The 21,441-nt window shown below is 36.1% G+C and overlaps 1 protein-coding gene across 8 annotated transcripts in view; it reads left to right on the top strand.

Moving 5' to 3' along the window:
- The window catches only part of CHL1 (cell adhesion molecule L1 like), a 213,917-nt gene extending 207,197 nt beyond the window's left edge, over positions 1 to 6,720 (top strand). For all 8 annotated transcript variants that reach the window (XM_032149510.1, XM_032149515.2, XM_032149512.2 and 5 more), the window contains one exon: positions 2,800 to 6,720. In XM_032149510.1, coding sequence (XP_032005401.1) covers positions 2,800 to 3,016 — 217 coding nt within the window. In that variant the 3' untranslated portion in view covers positions 3,017 to 6,720. The remainder of the gene's footprint in view (positions 1 to 2,799) is intronic.
- The last annotated feature ends 14,721 nt before the right edge of the window (positions 6,721 to 21,441 follow it).

The following is a 21,441-nucleotide window of genomic DNA, read 5'->3' on the forward strand; positions in this document are numbered from 1 at the left end:
TTTGTGGTATACTTATTTTTCTGTATTCTACTTAGTCAATACCCTTTTTATATTTCTTAATAAATGACTTTAAATTCTGTCCAGAATAAAGAACAATAAAGAGAAAGAAAGAAAGAGAGAAAAAGAAAAAGGAGGAAAGAATTTTGGAACTTTACAAATTGTGTTCATTACTGTTGTATTAGTTAGCAGTTGCCTCATAACAGTAACCATCAATACTTAACAGCTTAAAACAATAAACATTTATTATTTCAATGTCCTCATAATTCGGGAATCCAGACATGGCTTAGATGGGTACTTCTGGCTCAGGACCTCTCATGAGGTTGCAGCAAGGTTTTGACCAGGGCTATGGTTTCATCTAAAGGTTCAGCCAAAGCACAAGTCATTCCTAGGCCACTCATGTGGCCGTTGGCAGGATATAGTTCCATACAGGCTGTTGAACTAAGGGCTTCTGCTCTTCACAGGCCAGAGGTCATTCCTAACTCCACACCACGTGGATATCTCCGTGGGGCCATTCACAACATGGCAGCTGGCTTCCTTCAGAATGTGTGAGCCAGGGAGCAAGAGAGAGCACCCCAGTTGGAAGCCACAGTCCTTTTGTAATCTAATATTGGAAGTGATATCCCATCACTTTTGTTGTATTCTATAGGAACAAGTCAATAAGTTTAGCCCACAACTCAAAGGAAGAGGATTATACAAGATACAAATTCCATGAGGCAATGATCATTGAGGACCTGCAACAACTTTTCAAAAGCTGAGGCAGGAGAACTGCTTGATCTCAGGAGGCAGAGGTTGCAGTAAGCCAAGATTGTGCCACTGCACTCCAGCCTGGGCAACATAGCGAGACTCTGTCTCAACAAAAAAACAAAAACAATCAAGCAAAAAAAATTTTGAAAGACAATATTAGCTCAATTTTACAGGCAAGAAAACAAAAACAATGCATGCCTTGCAGTGCCTTGTCTAAAAACCCATTTCCCCACACCCTGCTGCTCCTTTATAAAGACAACTAACATCCTCCTATGCATTATTTCCTATGACATCCCTTTATAGTAGTTGATGTGTTTTCCAACCTCTTTCCCCCAAACTACATATTTATCAGGATAATTGTCTACTTTTTACGTTATCCCAGGAGACACTTTTATAAGATGCTGTGCCCTTGCGTAAGTCCTCATCCTTCTAGCTTCTGATAATCATCTCTTTTGTTATTTTTCTTTACTCTTTGTTCCTGATTCCTCAGCCGATGTCTTATCGTTTTTCTTGATTTGTTTTTGTAACTGCAATATCCTAATTCAAGAGCCAATTATCGTATCAATCAGGGGAGCCTGTGTTATGCTGCTGTCAAAACAACTCCAAAAGCATTTTCTTTCTCAAGCTATGTGTCCCACAGAGATCGCCGTCTTCATCTTAGTCACTTAGGAGCACTGGCTGGTGGATGAGCATCCAGGGTCACCACAGCAGGGAAAACAGAATGTAACAAACTGAGCACTGGCTTTAAATCTTCCACTTGGAAGAGACACATGTCACCTTTGCTCACTTTTTTTTTTTAAACCAAAGAAAATTCCTTGGTGGCATATAACACAGAGTAGGCAAAGAAGTGCCATCCTGCTTTATTCCCAGAAACCTGACATACTTGATGAACAGTGCTGACAAACCACAAATTATAAAGTGATATATACATCTAAATTATATATTTTTTCCAAATCCTTCATGGATCAAATTTGATAAAATCATTTTATATGGTGTATAGCTTCATACTGTAATACTAATTGGTACTTAAAAAAATCTTGATCCAAAATTTAGACGATCATACCATTTGATAAGCATTTTACTAATGGATTTGCTTCTGTTCATGAATAAAACACCTACCATAAATATAGTATACTTATTTATGTTCTTAAAATACCAGCCATTTTTTTCTGTCTTAAAATGTAACAAACTTGAATTAACTATATTAAAGAAGGTTGTTTGGTTTCAAAAACAGAATATGATTGATTTTTAAAAGAAAATTTTTAGAAGGATATAAGAGAATCAAAAGGATCAGAAGTAAAGACAGAAGAAGATCAAGACTTGGAGGCCAAGAGCTCTAAAAGTTCATGACAGCAAGGGAAATTGCATTTGTTCTCTGTCTGAGTCCATCAGGGCTACTATAACAAAATACCACTAACTGGATGGCTTATAAAAGAACAGAAACTTATTTCTCACAGTTCCGGATTCTGGGAAGCCTAAGAGCAAAGTGCCAGCATTTTCAATGTCTGGTGAAGGCTCACTTTCTGGGTGACAGACGGCACCTTCTCTTTGTGTCCTCACTTCGTGAAGGGGGTAGGGCAGCTCTCTGGGGCCTCTTCTCTAAGGGCACTAATACCATTCACTAGGGCTCCACCCTTACGGCCTAATCACTTCCCAAAGACTCCACCTTTAACATCCTCACATTGGTTATCAGGTTTTAACATAGGAAACTTGGGAGGACACAGATGTTCAGACCATAGCAGCCACTATGGACATCAACAGGTTAAATCCCACATGTCCTACAGAAGCTAAGCTGCTCAATTTTAAAGAAAAGCAGAAGTGTTGTGAATAATGAAAAATCGTTTGGTGAAAATAGCTTATGACTTAGTAAACGTGTTTACAGACTTTGTAAACTTGGTAAACATGTGGTAGTATCATGTGGGCTTTAGTATATGTCTTCAATACTAATATGGATGTCCTGAAAATTATAAAATCTTTTATCACTTATGAATATGTTGCTTTACATGAATATGAATATTAGATTTTGTTGAACTATTTTTTTTGTTTGTTTTCTAGTGACAGTGATGAAAAACCTCTCAAAGGAAGCCTTCGGTCCCTTAATAGGGATATGCAGCCTACTGAAAGTGCTGACAGCTTAGTCGAATATGGAGAGGGAGACCATGGTCTATTCAATGAAGATGGATCATTTATTGGTGCCTACGCTGGATCTAAGGAGAAGGGATCAGTTGAAAGCAATGGAAGTTCTACAGCAACTTTTCCCCTTCGGGCATAAACACAACATATGTAAGCAACACTACTGGTTCACCCCAACCTTCCATATTTATCTGTTCAAGGGAGCAAGAACTTTCATATAGGAATAGAAACATGCTGGCTGAAGATTTCATCCAGAAGTCAACATCCTGCAGTTATGTTGAAAAAAGTAGCACTGCCTTCAAAATATAAAATGCCAAGCACTTCAGGCCTATGTTTTGCTTTTATTGTTTTCAGGTGCTCAAAATGCAAAACACAAAACAAATCCTGCATTCAGATACACCTCAACTAAATCCAAAGTCCGCATTCAGTATATTCCATATTTGCCTGATTTTACTATTCAGTGTGCTTGCATAGATGTTGCTACTTTGTGGGTTTTTCTTGGTATGCACATTGGTATACAGTCTCTGAGAACTGGCTTGGTGACTTTGCTTCACTACAGGTTAAAAGACCATAAGCAAACTGGTTATTTAAGATGTAAAAAGGAATATGAATGTCTTATTAAAACACTTCATTGAAAATCTACAGTCTAAATTTATTATTTAAATTTTAGTAGCAAAAGTCTTAGGTGAACAATCAACTAGTATTTATTGAGCTCCTATTTGTCCAGAGATGGTCATATTTAAACAGAAGTATATGTTTTTCAGTTTCAACATGAATTTTTTTACTTCTGTCAGTTATGACATCCACGAGCATCACTTTTTGTGTCTGTGTTTTTTTTTTTTTTCTTGGACTAAATTCAACTGCATGGAAGCGGTGGTCAGAAGGTTGTTTTATACAAGAACAGGCAGAAAGTGCCCATTGTTCAGGATTCTAATAGCTACATCTACTTAATATCTTCATTTCTAAATTGACTGCTTTTACCTTTTTCCTATGTTTATATAATGGTATGCTTGCATATATTTCATGAATACATTGTACATATTATGTTAATATTTACACAATTTAAAATATAGATGTGTTTTATTTTGAAGTGAGAAAATGAACGTTAACGGGCATGTTTGTACAGCTAGAATATATTAGTAAGATACTGTTTTTCATCATTCCAGAGCTACAACTAATAACATGAGGTTCCAAAGCTGAAGACGTTGTATAAAGCATTTGGATTTTGTTCTTATATTGCTTTCTTTCAACAGTTTCAAAATAAAACATCATATAAATATTGAGGGAAATGTTTTCATATTTTTCAAAATAGGTTTTTATTGTTGAATGTACATCTACCCCTGCCCCTCAAAAGAAAAATTGTTTACATAGAAATTCCTACATGTACGTTTGTGTATATGGTATTTTAAACATCTTTGTGGTGAGAATTTTTTTCCCTATATTCTCCTTCTGTCAAAGTCAGTACAAATTCAGGGAATTTATTTTCTGGCAGTTGTACTCCAGTCCTTTTAAAATTGTACATGAACCTGTTTTAAAAACAACATGGAGGATGATGCATACATGTCAGTCAAGTTCAGCACTCGACATTTTATGGAAAGATTTTTTTAACCTTACCGTGAAATGCTTAACTACTGTTTTAGTGAAATTGACTTATTTTACTTTAGTTTTTGAACTGTGATTATTGGTATACTGTTATATCCTCAACTTGGATTTATGGTAACCCCTTATATTTCATGGAGACCAAAATTTGGGGTATTTATAATAGTCAGCACAGGAATGCACATGGAATATCTACTTGTCTTTTTGAACCTCACGTGTCCTTCAAAATGTATAGACAGGAAGAGCATGACTTATTTAAAACTGTAATTTATGGGCTCAGGATTTGATCACAGTCCTGGGAGTAAGCATTTCAAAGGGGGAAGGCAGTGTGGTCTCTACCCTGTGTGAATGTGAGGATGTAGACATCCATCCGTGCAACTCGAGTTCCATCCTCATCTGATTTCTAAGGTTCCAATGTTCTGGAGGAACAGTCATCATGTTTTGATTTATCTGGGAGAAAACTGTAGTGCACAGCTATCGAGGAGGGCAAGGTTGTGACGTTCACGTTTAGTTCTGGTACTATTCTGTCTCCTCTTCTTCGTCATCAGCCCAAACCTGGTTTTTAAAGAGAGTGATACAGGTTAGAAATAATGTCAAAAATATTTGGGAATTTAATACCTTTAAGTCAGAAACTAAAGCAAATACTGAAATATTAGTTCTTCCTACACTTCGTGTTCCCTTTTAGCTGCCTGAAAATCAAGATTGTTCCTACTCAGATCTTCAGAGTGACTAAAACTTATGGATATGAATAATGAGGTTGAATGATGACTATGTTTTGCTATCATTGTTACCTTTCCTCAATACTGTTTGGCTACTACTGGGACTCTTCAGCACAAAAGGAACAGATCTATGATTGACCCTGATTTTAATTGTGAAATTATATGATTCATATATTTTATGAATCAGAATAACTTTCAAATAAAATAAATCCAAGTAGGTTAAAATGGATTTCATGACTTTCCCTCAGAAAATGAGTAACGGAGTCCACGATGTGCAATGGTAATTATACATCGGTGATGCTTGTTTGCGAAATGCCCACTAGTGATAAGGCAACAGCCAATATTTAGGACTTTGTTCGTTACTGGCTTTACACTAACTTTCTCTAGTCTACTGTCAATATTATTTTAATGTAATTGATTGTATATAGTCTCAAGAATGGTTGGTGGGCATGAGTTCATAGAGAACTGTCCAAGGGTTGGGAAAATCCAAATTCTCTTCCTGGTTCCAGCACTGATTTTGTACATAAACATTAGGCAGGTTGCTTAACCTTTTTATTTCAAACTCTCTCAACTCTAAAGTGCTAATCATAATCTCAGTTACCTTATCTTTGTCACAGGGTGTTCTTTTTTATGAAGAAAAATTTGAAAATCATAAAAGCTAAGATGCCTTCTAACTTCATAAGCAAACCTTTAACTAATTATGTATCTAAAAGTCACCCCCACATACCAACTCAACTTTTTTCCTGTGAACACATAAATATATTTTTATAGAAAAACAAATCTACATAAAATCTACTGTTTAGTGAGCAGTTTGATTTGTACATGCCATTGAAAATTATTAATCAGAAGAAAATTAAGCAGGGTCTTTGCTATATGAAAGTGTTTTCCACTAATTTTGCGTGCGTATTTATAAGAAAAATGTGAATTTGGTGGTTTTATTCTATCGGTATAAAGGCATCGATATTTTAGATGCACCCATGTTTGTAAAAATGTAGAGCACAATGGAATTATGCTGGAAGTCTCAAATAATATTTTTTTCCTATTTTATACTCATGGAAGAGATAAGCTAAAGAGGGGACAATAATGAGAAATGTTGGTGTGCTTTTCTAAGCATTTAAAACATAATTGCCAATTGAAACCCTAAATATGTTTACATACCATTAAGATATGATTCATGTAACAATGTTAAATTGATTATAATGGGATTGGGTTTGTTATCTGTGGTAGTATATATGCTAGTGTTCCTATAGTGAAATAAGTAGGGTTGAGCCAAAGCTTTCTTTGTTTTGTACCTTAAATTGTTCGATTATGTCATCAAAAGAGATGAAAGGTATGTAGAACAGGTTCACCTGATTACCTTTTTCTTTTGGCTTGGATTAATATTCATAGTAGAACTTTATAAAACGTGTTTGTATTGTAGATGGTGTTCGTATTATGCTTATGACTATGTATGGTTTGAAAATATTTTCATTATACATGAAATTCAACTTTCCAAATAAAAGTTCTACTTCATGTAATCCAAAAATGTTTGCATTCTGTTCTATCCAGTTAAGAAGAACCAGAATTTACATATTAATCTTAACTACTTCAGTTGCCTCTGATCCTGGAATAGCTATAAATGAAATATAATTTAATAAAGTATAAATAAGATATAAATAAAATATTTTGATTTCAATTACTTTATAAATATACAATATCATCGTCTATAAAACAGAATATTACAGTATAATTTATATTTATGATAAATATAAATTTAAGATGAATGTATATTTATCTGGTCATTTTTAATAAAAATGTAGAAATGTCCTTCACATCCCTTGTAAGTTGGATTCCTAGGTATTTTATTCTCTTTGAAGCAATTGTGAATGGGAGTTCACTCATGATTTGGCTCTCTGTCTGTGATTGGTGTACAAGAATGCTTGTGATTTTTGTACATTGATTTTGTATCCTGAGACTTTGCTGAAGTTGCTAATCAGCTTAAGGAGATTTTGGGCTGAGACAATGGGGTTTTCTAGATATACAATCATGTCATCTGCAAACAGGGACAGTTTGACTTCCTCTTTTCCTAATTGAATACCCTTTATTTCCTTCTCCTGCCTGATTGCCCTGGCCAGAACTTCCAGCACTATGTTGAATAGGAGCGGTGAGAGAGGGCATCCCTGTCTTGTGCCAGTTTTCAAAGGGAATGCTTCCAGTTTTTGCCCGTTCAGTATGATATTGGCTGTGGGTTTGTCATAGATAGCTCTTATTATTTCGAGATACGTCTCATCAATACCTAATTTATTGAGAGTTTTTAGCATGAAGGGTTGTTGAATTTTGTCAAAGGCCTTTTCTGCATCTATTGAGATAATCATGTGGTTTTTGTCTTTGGTTCCGTTTATATGCTGGATTACATTTATTGATTTGCATATGTTGAACCAGCCTTGCATCCCAGGGATGAATCCCACTTGATCATGGTGTATAAGCTTTTCGATGTGCTGCTGGATTCAGTTTGCCAGTATTTTATTGAGGATTTTTGCATGAATGTTCATCAAGGATATTGGTCTGAAATTCTCTTTTTTGGTTATGTCTCTGCCAGGCTTTGGTATCAGGACGATGCTGGCTTCATAAAATGTGTTAGGGAGGATTCCCTCTTTTTCTATTGATTGGAATAGTTTCAGAAGGAATGGTACCAGTTCCTCCTTGTACCTCTGGTAGAATTCAGCTGTGAATCCATCAGGTCCTGGACTCTTTTTGGTTGGTAAGCTATTGATTATTGCCACAATTTCAGAGCCTGTTATTGGTCTATTCAGAGATTCAACTTCTTCCTGGTTTAGTCTTGGGAGGGTGTATTTGTCGAGGAATTTATCCATTTCTTCTAGATTTTCTAGTTTATTTGCATAGAGGTGTTTGTAGTATTCTCTGATGGTAGATTGTATTTCTGTGGGATCGGTGGTGATAACCCAACCCAAATGTCCAACAACGATAGACTGGATTAAGAAAATTGGCACATATACACCATGGAGTACTATGCAGCCATAAAAAATGATGAGTTCATGTCCTTTGTAGGGACGTGGATGAAACTGGAAAACATCATTCTCAGTAAACTATCGCAAGGACGAAAAACCAAACACTGCATGTTCTCACTCATAGGTGGGAAGTGAACAGTGAGAACTCATGGACCCAGGAAGGAGAACATCACACTCCGGGGACTGTTGTGGGGTGGGGGGAGGGGGGAGGGACAGCATTAGGAGATATACCTAATGCTAAATGACGAGTTAATGGGTGCAGCAAACCAACACGGCACATGGATACATATGTAACAAACCTGCACATTGTGCACATGTACCCTAAAACCTAAAGTATAATAATAAAAAAATGTAAAAATGTCACTTTTCAAGAAAATGTCCAATATGCTATATTTTCAATGAGGCTAGTAGACAATTTTGATATGGTCTTTTAGAATTGGGTTACCCACTTTGGCTCAGTGGACAATCTATTGAAAATTGTTGTTTTTAAAAACTGTTTTATTGACCGGACATGGAGACTCACTGAAATCGCAGCTCTTTGAGAGGATGAGGTGAGTGGATCACTTAATGCCAGGAGTTCAAGTCCAGCCTGTGCAACATAGTGAGACCTCGTCTAAAAAATTTTTAAAAAATTATCTATACCAAGCACTTTACACAGAATACCACATTTAATCCTCGAACAATATTCTCTGGTTTGTTAAATTAGGGGACCGGGAGGTTAACTAACTTAATGAGTGTCACCAGCATGGGCTAGAATTAGAAATTAAACCCAGGGATGTTTGACTCCAAAACCCTAATTCATTACACCATTAATAGTACATTTTTTCATGCCCTCACTCTTCCACCTTTTCTTAGAAATACTAAAGAAAGGTGAGTTTCAACTTCATGCTGACTTATTGATCATGCTTACAAACACCTTGGTTTTAAGTTATGTGATCAAGACATACGATAGAGGAAAACAATCAATGCTTTATTTTATAAACAGTTGAATGTGTACAACCTAAAAAGTAGTTAATTCAAATAAGCCAGTTATTTTTAAATGAGTGTCACACATTTCATTATATTCCACTCACTCTTTTGGGAGACTGAAAAAGAACAAAAGCTTTTTATTAGAAGTGGCTTCAAAAACAACTGCACTAAACATTTTTAAGTTGATATTTGTATTTCCTCATCAAACACCAGAATCTATGGTAGGACATCTGTCTTCTTTTGCTATTCTCATTTGTTTCCTTGTAAAATACAACACAGAATTTTTAAGCCATGTATCTCTGGACTCATGGCGTCCCACTTATGGAGAACCCTTATTGCCAAGATAAATCAGATGTTAAGTCAGATAAACAGATGTATGATAACCTCTCAAGGGCCTTATTTTAGTATTTTAGCATGTGTTAATACAATGAGGGTTTTCTTATCCTCACATCATTTACAATGGGATGCAATAACATATATATACATAAGTAAAGAAAGGATAAAATATGGAAATTCCCACGTTACCTGAAAGAAATAATATATTGCACAGCAACTGAAATGCATAAATTCTTTTAACAGGTGGAAAAAAATGTTTCATTGATTGGTCTATTTATAACAAAATGAAACATTAAATATTTTCCAAAGTGATCATCTATATAAATTGTTCCCCAAATAGTTCTCTTGAATCGCTGATTCTGTGGAAGACATTATGTGTGACCAAATTATTTTGGGAATGTTGGCAAACATAATTAAATGGATACATTTGCTGCATTGAAAATCCTTGGGAGAATATGGCATCAAAACTTGCTGGACCCTGGAGTTCTTTGCAGACCCAACCTTAGTTCGCTTTCCCACTCTAATGCTTTCCTAAGGTATCTGGTCCATTGAAGACTTTGATTGCCATGGGCAGACGGATGACTTCAAGTCATTTTTAGCCCAGTTCTCTCCTCAGATCCGAGGCTTTTATATGTGACATTTTACTTGGCATCTCTCTGATGTAGCCAATTTCAAACTCAATGTTTCAAAAGTAAAAGCATAATTTCCACCTTCCAAACCTGTTTTTCCCCCACTGTGCTGTTCAGTGAATGATGGCAGTAATCCATCCAACCACTCAAGACAAAAACCTAGACGTTGTCCTTCATACTTGAGCTTTCTCTTTCAACCCCTGTGCTCAATCCATCAAAAAATTCTGTTCGTATTTTCTCCTAAGTATCTCCTGGATCTGCCCACTTGTCTGTGCTCAGACCTCTTTTATGCTGAGTGATCTTTCTGTGTTGACTGGCTCCCCTCCAGTCTCTTATCCACTATGCAGGCAGGGTGATTTATGAAGTGCAGTTCTGTTCATGCTGTTTCCTTACTTTGAACAACAACAACAAATAGCTTTCCGTTTCTTCTAAGATAAAAACAAAAATCTATAATTGGCTTCCAATGTCCTGCATGGTGAGATCCCTACTTAGCTTTCAAGTCCCTTATTTTCTGGTTCTTTTTTTTTTCCTTTCTCCATTCCAGTCCTGATGATTGTATTAAACAAGTCTTCTGCATGCTTCAGATTCTGTAAGATTCATCCAGCCACTGCTGGAGTGAACAGTTCTGCATGGACCAAAGCTGACTAACTGCAAGTCAGCTTGCAACTAGCCGCAGTGTTCATGATGCACCCTTGCACTATGGCATGAGGTGCTGTGAGACTGCCTGGTGCCCATTCATGCTCAACCTGGAAGCATGGAAGGGTTAACACCTTGTGGGGCAAACATTTATCCAATGGGAGAATGGAGCTGCTGGATAAATGCCAACCTTCTCTCTTGTCCTGTGTCCCCTCCCTTCTCTCTTATACCAAATGGTCCCGTGGGACAGAGCAATCATTTGCATTCAGCAGTGGCCAACTCAATGACGTATCTTCTATTGGTTCTCCCTGCTTCCGTGTCTGACGCTCCCTTCTGCCTCATGCCTGCTACCTAGGATTGCACTCCCTAAGAAATGAGTCCCCGTGTACTGAAGCCTGCAGGCTCTGCTGTTAAGGAATCCAGACTAAAATGTGTCTTTTATCAGTTCTAGGGATTTTCTGATTCCTTCCTGTCTTGAGAAACCTTTAAATTTCTTACTTCTCCTTCACAAAATCACTGATCTGCTTTCAAGTTTAATATCATTTCTCCAGGGAAAACTTCCATAACTAGGTGAAATCATCTTATTTTAATGTTTCATGGTGTTATGTACCTTTGATTTCTAGCATGAACCACTGTTGAAGTTTTACTTTTATTACATGGCTATTTGATTACCATCTCTATTTATCCTATTAGCCTAAAAGTTTTATGAGGGCAGGAGATGCACCTTCATTTTCACTGGAAATACCATCTGCCTAGCACAATGTCTTGTTCTGCTGGGCATTTATTAAATGTTTGCTAAATAAAAGAATAAAATTCACAAGGAGAGATATCCAAAATAATTAATACATTTGGGAGAATGTCAGTCCAGAGGCAAGAAAGAAGTCTTTATTTGCACCCCACAAACTGTTCTTACCCCATGTGTTTTTCGTCTTAATAAATGACTCCACCATCCACCGAGTAACTCAAGCCAAAAGCTTTAGGATCATTCTTGAATCCACTCTTTCCTCATTGTCCTACAACCAACCCATTGTCTCTTACGGTGCTAACTCCAAAATACAGTTTAAATCTATTCATTTTTCTCCATAGTCATTGCTACTAGCCTAGGCTAAGCCAAAGGAATCTTTTTCCTGTTACTAGCCTTCCTTCATTCTTGTCCGTTTCTCCAACCTAGAAAACAATACCAGGGAAATTTGTAAATATAAGTCAGATTGTGTTAGTGGTTTCTCAGTAAATTCAGCCACAATCCCAAATGTCTAACTACATGGCTGTATATGAGCTAGCTCTGCCTACCTTATGACCTTGGCTCATATATTCTTCCCCCAAAAGCAAAGCTTGTGCCACGCTGCCCTTCTGTGTCTTTCCAGAGCCCACCAAAATTCTTTCTTGCCTCAGGGCACTTGCAATTGCTATTCTTTCTGCCTGGAATCTTTCCCCAAATTTTATATGAACTCACTTATTATCATTTCAATCTCTGTTTGAAGGTCACTACTTCAGAGAAGACATTTCTAATTACCAACTCTAAAATAACCAGGCTTTATGATATTATTCCTTTTAATTTCTTCATAGCAATCATTACTACATGAATTTGTATTCTTATTTTTTTTTCTTCTCTGTTCTCATTCCAATTGAAGCTCTATGAGAATAACTTTGTCTTGTTCACTGCTTTCATACCTAGAATTGGCTCCAGAATAAAATAGATGCTAAATTTGTTAGGTAGATGAATGAACTAAAGCACTAAATGGAAAAATACAATAAATCATAATAATAAAAAAAAATTAGTCTTCTTATCAAAACCTATTGGCTCGAGTTTTTAAAAAATATTCATATATTTAAAATATACAGTTGCCTCCACCAAAAACCCTTGTATAGTGCATAAACACATAAAGCTGCTCACAGCAGGACTGATCAAACTGCCAAAAAAAAAGTAGATTTTTCTTTTACAGCTGATGCCAAGCCCTTTCTGTTGTCCTTTTAGGGAAAGAAAGTCATTATTAATGCTTTATAAAACAATTACATGACATGTAAATCAGTAATTCCAGTTATAAGAATCAGTACAAAAATATTTCTTTGCTAAATGTCAGTATCTTACAAACAATGAAGTTAACAGCAGTACAATATGCATTTGAATAATTACAATGAATTAAAATGTTTATAATATACGACTATAATTTCATAGGAAAAATGTTCATATTATAAAAAAAGTAAATTTCTGCATAGACTATGAGAATCAATTATGTTTTAAAATAAAATTTAAAATTTCCAACACATGGTCTTTTGATTAAACAGTGGATAATAATAGTAATAATAAAAAGCATAGTTTTAATAAAAGATGTAGTTAAAAGTCTCAACCACTAGATGGAAGTGTTTCAAAGTAATATAAACTGTGCCATACAGAAAGCATCCTACAGTCAAGATATTTTTTCCTCGAAGGCAGTTTTCAAGCTGTAGCATGTATTATGTATGTATTACTTAGTTTACACTTCTTCTATTCACTTCTAAATTGTGGCCTTATTATAATAATTATTGACTTTCTTCGACATAAGTTTTTGTAAATTATATAGTTTTTTTTTTCTAATTTAGAAGGGGTCAGTGTTTTTCAAATGTTAACAAAATATGATAAAATAATCTTGTTATAATACTTAGGACTTAAAAAACAGTTTTCTGGTTTAACATTTTAAATACTGGTAGAAAGAGATGGAAATAATGTCTGAATTATTTATATTACCTATTTCTAAACAAATTGATATTTCTTACCTTTTTCTTTAATGTATATGAATACCTCATTTACTGTGGTAAAATATTGTCTGATATACATGCATAAATACAATAGTAGTACTAATACCTGTGAAGCCATGAAGATAAAAGTGAGTTCAAATATGTAAATACTTTAGAACAGTACCTGTCATATGCAAAATGCTAATCACACATTGTGGCATGTTAATTAAACATTTTTATAAAGCTGTCAATTGAGAAACTGTAGTTATGGTCATGCTGATAATCCTACAGTAAAGGATAAAGCTCTATCTGAAATAAGCTCTTTATCTTGCCAAGAAAGGGCACCAGATGACATGTGAGTTGACAAGTATTGTAAATAAAGCCTTAATTTCAAAATTGAGTTGAACTTTAAAGTACATAAAAATTAAATCCTTCTACATAATTGGCTACCGCCCATATTAATACCCTCCAAGTCCAGTGGGCACCCACATCACCTGAACGGCTTGTTAAGACAGACTGGTGGGCCCCAGCCCCAGAACTGTTAGTTTTGTAGATCTGAGGTGGAGCCCAAGAGTTTGTGTGTTAAAAAAAATTGCTGTTGATCTAGGAATCACACCTTGAGAGACACTGGCCTACTACAGTGCATGGATTTGAACATGCTCAGTTAAACTAAGGAAAATTCAGAAAGAATGAAAATAACTCCAAAATGTAAGAATGTTCCATTAATTATTTGAATACTCTTTTTTTTTCTTTTTTTTTATTATTATACTTTAGGTTTTGGGGTACATGTGCACAATGTGCAGGTTTGTTACATATGTATCCATGTGCCATGTTGTTTTGCTGCACCCATTAACTCATCATTTAGCATTAGGTATATCTCCTAATGCTGTCCCTCCCCCCTCCCCCAACCCCACAACAGTCCCCGGAGTGTGATGTTCCCCTTCCTGTGTCCATGAGTTCTCATTGTTCACTTCCCACCTATGAGTGAGAACATGCGGTGTTTGTTTTTTTGTCCTTGCGATAGTTTACTGAGAATGATGTTTTCCAGTTTCATCCATGTCCCTACAAAGGACATGAACTCATCATTTTTTATGGCTGCATAGTATTCCATGGTGTATATGTGCCACATTTTCTTAATCCAGTCTATCATTGTTGGACATTTGGGTTGGTTCCAACTCTTTGCTATTGTGAATAGCGCCGCAATACACATACGTGTGCATGTGTCTTTATAGCAGCATGATTTATAGTCCTTTGGGTATATACCCAGTAATGGGATGGCTGGGTCAAATGGTATTTCTAGTTCTAGATCCCTGAGGGATCGCCACACTGACTTCCACAATGGTTGAACTAGTTTACAGTCCCACCAACAGTGTAAAAGTGTTCCTATTTCTCCACATCCTCTCCAGCACCTGTTGTTTCCTGACTTTTTAATGATGGCCATTCTAACTGGTGTGAGATGGTATCTCACTGTGGTTTTGATTTGCATTTCTCTGATGGCCAGTGATGATGAGCATTTTTTCATGTGTTTTTTGGCTGCATGAATGTCTTCTTTTGAGAAGTGTCTGTTCATGTCCTTTGCCCACTTTTTGATGGGGCTGTTTGTTTTTTTCTTGTAAATTTGTTTGAGTTCATTGTAGATTCTGGATATTAGCCCTTTGTCAGATGAGTAGGTTGCAAAAATTTTCTCCCATTCTGTAGGTTGCCTGTTCACTCTGATGGTAGTTCCTTTTGCTGTGCAGAAGCTCTTTAGTTTAATTAGATCCCATTTGTCAATTTTGGCTTTTGTTGCCATTGCTTTTGGTGTTTTAGACATGAAGTCCTTGCCCACGCCTATGTCCTGAATGGTATTGCCTAGGTTTTCTTGTAGGATTTTAATGGTTTTAGGTCTAACATCCCCATCAAGCTACCAATGACTTTCTTCACAGAATTGGAAAAAACTACTTTAAAGTTCATATGGAACCAAAAAAGAGCCCGCATCGCCAAGTCAATCCCAAGCCAAAAGAACAAAGCTGGAGGCATCATGCTACCTGACTTCAAACTGTACTACAAGGCTACAGTAACCAAAACAGCATGGTACTGGTACCACAACAGAGACATAGATCAATGGAACAGAACAGAGCCCTCAGAAATGATGCCGCATATCTACAACTATCTGATCTTTGACAAACCTGACAAAAACAAGAAATGGGGAAAGGATTCCCTATTTAATAAATGGTGCTGGGAAAACTGGCTAGCCATATGTAGAAAGCTGAAACTGGATCCCTTCCTTACGCCTTATGCAAAAATTAATTCAAGATGGATTGAATACTCTTTTTAAAGAAGTAGCGAATTAACTTTTCAGAATGAAAAAGTTATGACATACTTCCTTCAAGATTTATGAACTAAAATCCACAGCACAGTCATGTTCGCCCCGGACATAGGGATAGGAAGTTACAGCACATGCACAGTGTATTTGCATTTCCTGAGTTTGTAACATCCCATGGATTTTAGTATCTGGCAGATCAATTTTATTTTTTATCCCAAGTAACACTGGTCTAGGAAGATTTGCTCAACATTCTATTGTATTCAATTTTTTAATAAATTGAGCTGACAAAACAAGACTCTTGAGAAGCCATCAAATGGTTGGAAAACTCCTTTGGAAGCTATTTTGTCTCCGTGGCAGAGCAATCTCACATTTGCTCATGATTCTTTCCAAGTCTGGGCAGGCAGCCCCTTCCGAATGGGACAAGCAACACAGGACTTTCTAAAAATCCTTCAATGACTCAGTTCCCACCCTATTTCTATCTGCTATTTCTTTATCTCCACAGCAGCTTTGAAATGCTTACCTAGAGCAGATTACTATAAACCCTTTCTAAATTTTCTTACTTCCCAGGATCCTGCACACTTTTCTGTTTTACAAATCTTTAGGAAATGTTTGAGTTAATGGGGACACCTAGTGTACATGGTAAAATGGACACCTAAATTACTGCAACAGAATGTATCAGTACAGAACTATGTTAGAGTTACATGAGAATGCAGTTTAATAGACACAAATTACTAATGTTAGTGCGTCTTTCTGAAAATATAACTTATCTAAGGGTGATATTCTTCATTCTCAGGTTTTGTCATGATGTAAGAAAAATTCACAACCTAGACTGTAGCTGTGGCAGGTTCAAATCTAAGATATAATTCCAGTGACAATAGTTTAACAGTAAAATTAAAATCTAAAGAGAACTCTAACACTGTAAGTCTCAACAGAATTGGCAACAACGAAAAATGATGCCAATGTCTAAGGTTGGCATGGGAGATATTAACCTGTTTGTTTATAACTCCTGCTGGTAATACAAATTGGCAAAATAATTAAGGAGAGCAATATGACCATATGTATTAAAATATATAAGAAGTTCCAAAATGTACTCTAGGAAAATAATTAAGAATACTGTATTTCCTATTTTCCTATAATTTACATTAAATTGTAGGGAAGATAATCCATATTGTTCAAGTGTTTTACATGACTATTTTCAAATAAAGCCTCTTATGAAGATAGCATTTTATAAGAATAGAATATCAGAACAAAAAGACTCATGGAGTTCACCTAGTCCAGAAGTCAATACACTGATGTATAAACCTTGTATTTATGTGCAAGTGTATATTTTCTGCGAGAAATCTATAATACCCTCCATCATACTTGAAGGTGCCTACATGCACAATTTGGCATTTAACACAGGGGTTTTAGGAATTCTCTGAAGCCCAGTTTATTCATCACCCTCAGAAACAAATGGCCTAGTCAATTCCGCATTTAATGCAAGAGGAAACTGAGATCTAAAACAAGTAAGTTTCCCAAATGTTCTGTGCTAGTTATAGCATATACCACATAAACTAGCCCTAGTTCTGTACGTTCTAACTTCAAATCCAGTTTCCTATCTATGTTTATCTCTACTTCTATATATCCGTATGTTTTTTAGAATATAAAGCCCCTATAATGTGTTTTGATGTTTCCACTCTTACATTTGTCCTTAAGGATTAGAATTCCTTGGTAGAATAAGAGATATCAAGTTTGGTACTGTTATTTTATCAAATGAATCCAGAGAAAGGATCTTGCCCAAGGCCATATTGCTTATCTACATCAATGAAAGCCAAAAGGTAGCCTCTGATGTTTTAGATAGATGATTTTCTGTTGGTATTTCAGATATCAAAATCTGGCTAAATGACCTGGTATACCCCCTAAAATTCCGTTTTATTATCTGTAACAATGTCTAACTTTCAGATTTGTGGAAAGGAATAAATGAGAAAATCACAACTAAAATAACAAGAACAGAAATATACCCTGACCAAAAGGTTGTTGGACACTGTAGAACAAATAAAAACACACGTAGTATATAATTATTGTTGTATTAATTTGGGTTCTACAGAGAAACAGAAACAATAGCATATACTTACATATGTGTACATTATATCTATCTATCTATCTATCTATCATCTATCTATCATCTATCTATCTATCTATCTATTTATCATCTATCTATAGATTTATTGCAAAGGATTGGCTGCCACAATTATGGAGGCAGAGGAGTGCAAGACCTGCAGTCAGCAAGCTGCAGGCCCTGGAAACCCAATGGTATAGTTCAACTTTGAGTCCAAAGCCCGGAGAATCAGGAGAGCCAATGGTATAAGTTCCAGTCTGTGTGTGAGTCTGAAAGCAGGAAAAGACCAATGTCTTAGCTGGAAGACAAGCAGTCAGAGAAAAGGAATTCTTTGTTATTCAGCCTTTTATTCCATTCACGTCTTTAATGGATTGGATGAGGACCATCCACACAAGAGAGGGAATCTGCTCTACCCAGTCTATGGATTCAAATGCTAATCTCATTCAGAAACACCTCACAGACACACTCAGAAATATTGTTTAACCAAACATTTGGATATCCTCTGGCCCAGTCGAGTTGACATATAATGTTAACCATGATGGTCATTATGTTTGAAAACAAGTAAGATAGTTATATGACTATCAAAATAAAAACATAAAGGAAAACAGGTTTTCCTTTTCTTCTTCTTTTTTTTTTGTCACCCAGGCTGGAGTGCAGTGACACCTTCTTGTCTGACTGCAAACTCCACCTCCAGGGCTCAAGCAATGCTCCTGCCTCAGCCTCCCAAATAGCTGGGAATACAGGCTGGGGCTACATGGCTAATTTTTGCGTTTTTTATAAAGATGGAGTTTTCATCATGTTGCCCAGGCTGGCCTCAAACTCTTGAGCTCAAGTGTTCCTCCCAACTCGGCCTCCCAAAGTGCTGTGATTACAGGCATGAGCACTGTGCTCAGCCAGGGAAACAGTTTTTGAGTAGGAGCTGTTGGGTTTTAACTCCACCAGAAGTCTCACATCTTTCTAATACTTTGCTACTATAAGTAAAGCTTCTCTAATGAAAACCACTGCCATTTCCTAAATACTCACTGAAATGATCATGTCATAAATGATAACTGTCTGCAGGCTTTCCAGAAAAAAAAATGTCTGGGAGTCATTATAATTTGAACAAGTGGCAAAGAATCCTGTGGATTGACTTCTAATTGTAATGTAATGCTGGGCTTCCCTTGGATTAGTAATTCTCTATCTTTAATACAAGAAATCTTAACCTCCTTTAAGAATTCATTGCAGGTCTCTTATATTTTCTTCAGGACCCTGGGCAGATGGCCATAGCATTCATGATCCTACCCATTAAAAGTATATATATTTCATTATTCTTTCTCCTTATGAAATTCTTACTTTCTCTGGTAGCCTTGGTGAAATCAGAGGACACATACAAACCAAGTAATTGTTTGCACAACTCCCCATTGTATAGTTAAGTTCATTGGAAAACACATTATACTGGAATCCTGCAGATGGTTAGACACATGGTATCTAAAATGTTATTTATACTTTGTAACTAGTCACTATGACTACAAGATTACCCTTGCCTTAATAATTAAAAATGTGTATTCTGTATCAAAGTCCGTGATCATCATTCTCACACTGCATGCGTTGCAGTAGGAAATTAACAATCACTTCATTTCCTGCCTGTCAACAACATACATATATATATATGTTTTTGTTTATATATATGTATATAAACAAAACTGTGTGATATTAATAGTGACAGGATGATAATAATCAATGATAAAATTAATCAACTTTTTTTTCTTAAAGTGTATCTTAGTGGTTTAGATTCTAAACCACTCTAAATTCTAAACTTTAGAAGATGAATTTTAAAGTCAGTAAAGCTGATGAAAAAATGGCAACTCATTTTACATGCCACCTCTGATCACTTGGTAATGGCTGTCTGCAGTGTTGTCTTGAGAAGAAAGGCACATCCAGGTAGGACAACAGAGAGTGCCACAGTGGATTAGTGATGTTTGCCCTGGACATAGGGATAGGGAGTTACAGCACACGCACAGTGTATTTGCATTTCCTGGGTTTGTAGTTATGAGTTTCAGGTTTTAAGAGTCATAGATTCCTGGCATCATAACTTATTAGCTACATAGCTAAGTGACCTTGAGTAAGTTGTTTAATCTCTCAGAGTCTCAGCTGCACTCAGTTCCAGTTCCATCAACTGCAAATCGGGGAAACTAATATTATCTCTCTTTATCTCTCTCTCTCTCTCTCTCTTGCTCTCTCAATGGTTATGATTTTAAATGTATGTAAAGTGGTACCTAGCATAAAGCTGAGTATCTAAAGATGTTAGATGATACCATTGCTACTGCTACTAATTATATTAACAAATAATATTTCTTCAGGTTCATCATGCACTGAAGAAGTGCATGATGGTCAGCAGAGACATTAAGAACACATAGCAATCCCTTATCCATCCTCCTAATTTTGCAAAAGTCATTCCTTTCAAGCAAGTCCAAAACTAAATGCCTAAAACAAAAGCTTTGAAGGAGTCAGCTGTGGCACAGTGAACAGTATGACAACCTTTGGAACATTATAGGTCGGGGGAATTTAGGCTCTACTATTTAACTCAGTACTACACGGCTGGGCTGCAAATATTAAGTCCGTGCAAAAGTAATTGTGGTTTTTGCCATTACTTCTAATAACAAAAACCACTATTACTTTTGCACCAACCTAATACTTTTCCCATTTCTTATTAGTGTGTCATAACATTTATGCAAACAAAAGCAATTTTTACATTCCAAAGTACAACACGTGTGAAGAAATATAGACATTTCAATGCCATTAAAAATTCAGAAAACTCAGAAAATAAAACACAGCATTTACCCATTACCTGAGACTATCAATGTCAATAACTTGTCAGATTTGTTTCCCATGATATTATCACTTATTTAAAGCAGAGGATGGGTAAGGAATAGCTATGTGTTCTTAAATAAGTAATGCCTTATGTTGGAATCTCTTAGCTTCAAAGGTGAATAATTTATGATTTAAGAAGTTCCAGGAGCTATTTTTTAAATCTAAAATTAAGAACAGATTTGAAAGTTGATGACTGTAGTGTTTGCTGAAATTGTGGGGTCATTCAAGAAGATTGGGATAGCCAAACGACTTCAGCACTAGCTTGTAAGTCTCATGGCAAAAAAAGTCATTCAGTCTCTGAGCTGTCGATCTAAACCCTAGATGGATAACAATTTTGTTGGGCTCAGCTATGTGGAAGGAGGAGTCTAAGAGCAAAGTCAGTCTTGGAATCCAATAAAGTCAGCTTCTGAGAGAAAGAGAGAGAGAGACCGAGAGAGAGAGGAGGCAGAGAGAGAGATCTTCATTACAGTATTTTCCGCAGTAGTATGACTAACTTTCTTTTACCAGGGCAGCTTGTCTCCAACTACTCTAATGCAAAATAAAATTTATATGACTCCTTTAACACTTTGGGATATAAATCAATTAGAACGGACTGGAACATTCCTCTTGCTCACAGCTGCTTTTCTCTGATTTTTACTAAACAAAGCCGCATATTGCAGCCTCCCTGTTCTTCTACCTGTTTTTTTCTCCACTTGCTGAT

This window comes from Hylobates moloch, unplaced genomic scaffold, assembly GCF_009828535.3.
Source record: "Hylobates moloch isolate HMO894 unplaced genomic scaffold, HMol_V3 SCAFFOLD_4, whole genome shotgun sequence".
NCBI lineage: Eukaryota > Metazoa > Chordata > Mammalia > Primates > Hylobatidae > Hylobates > Hylobates moloch.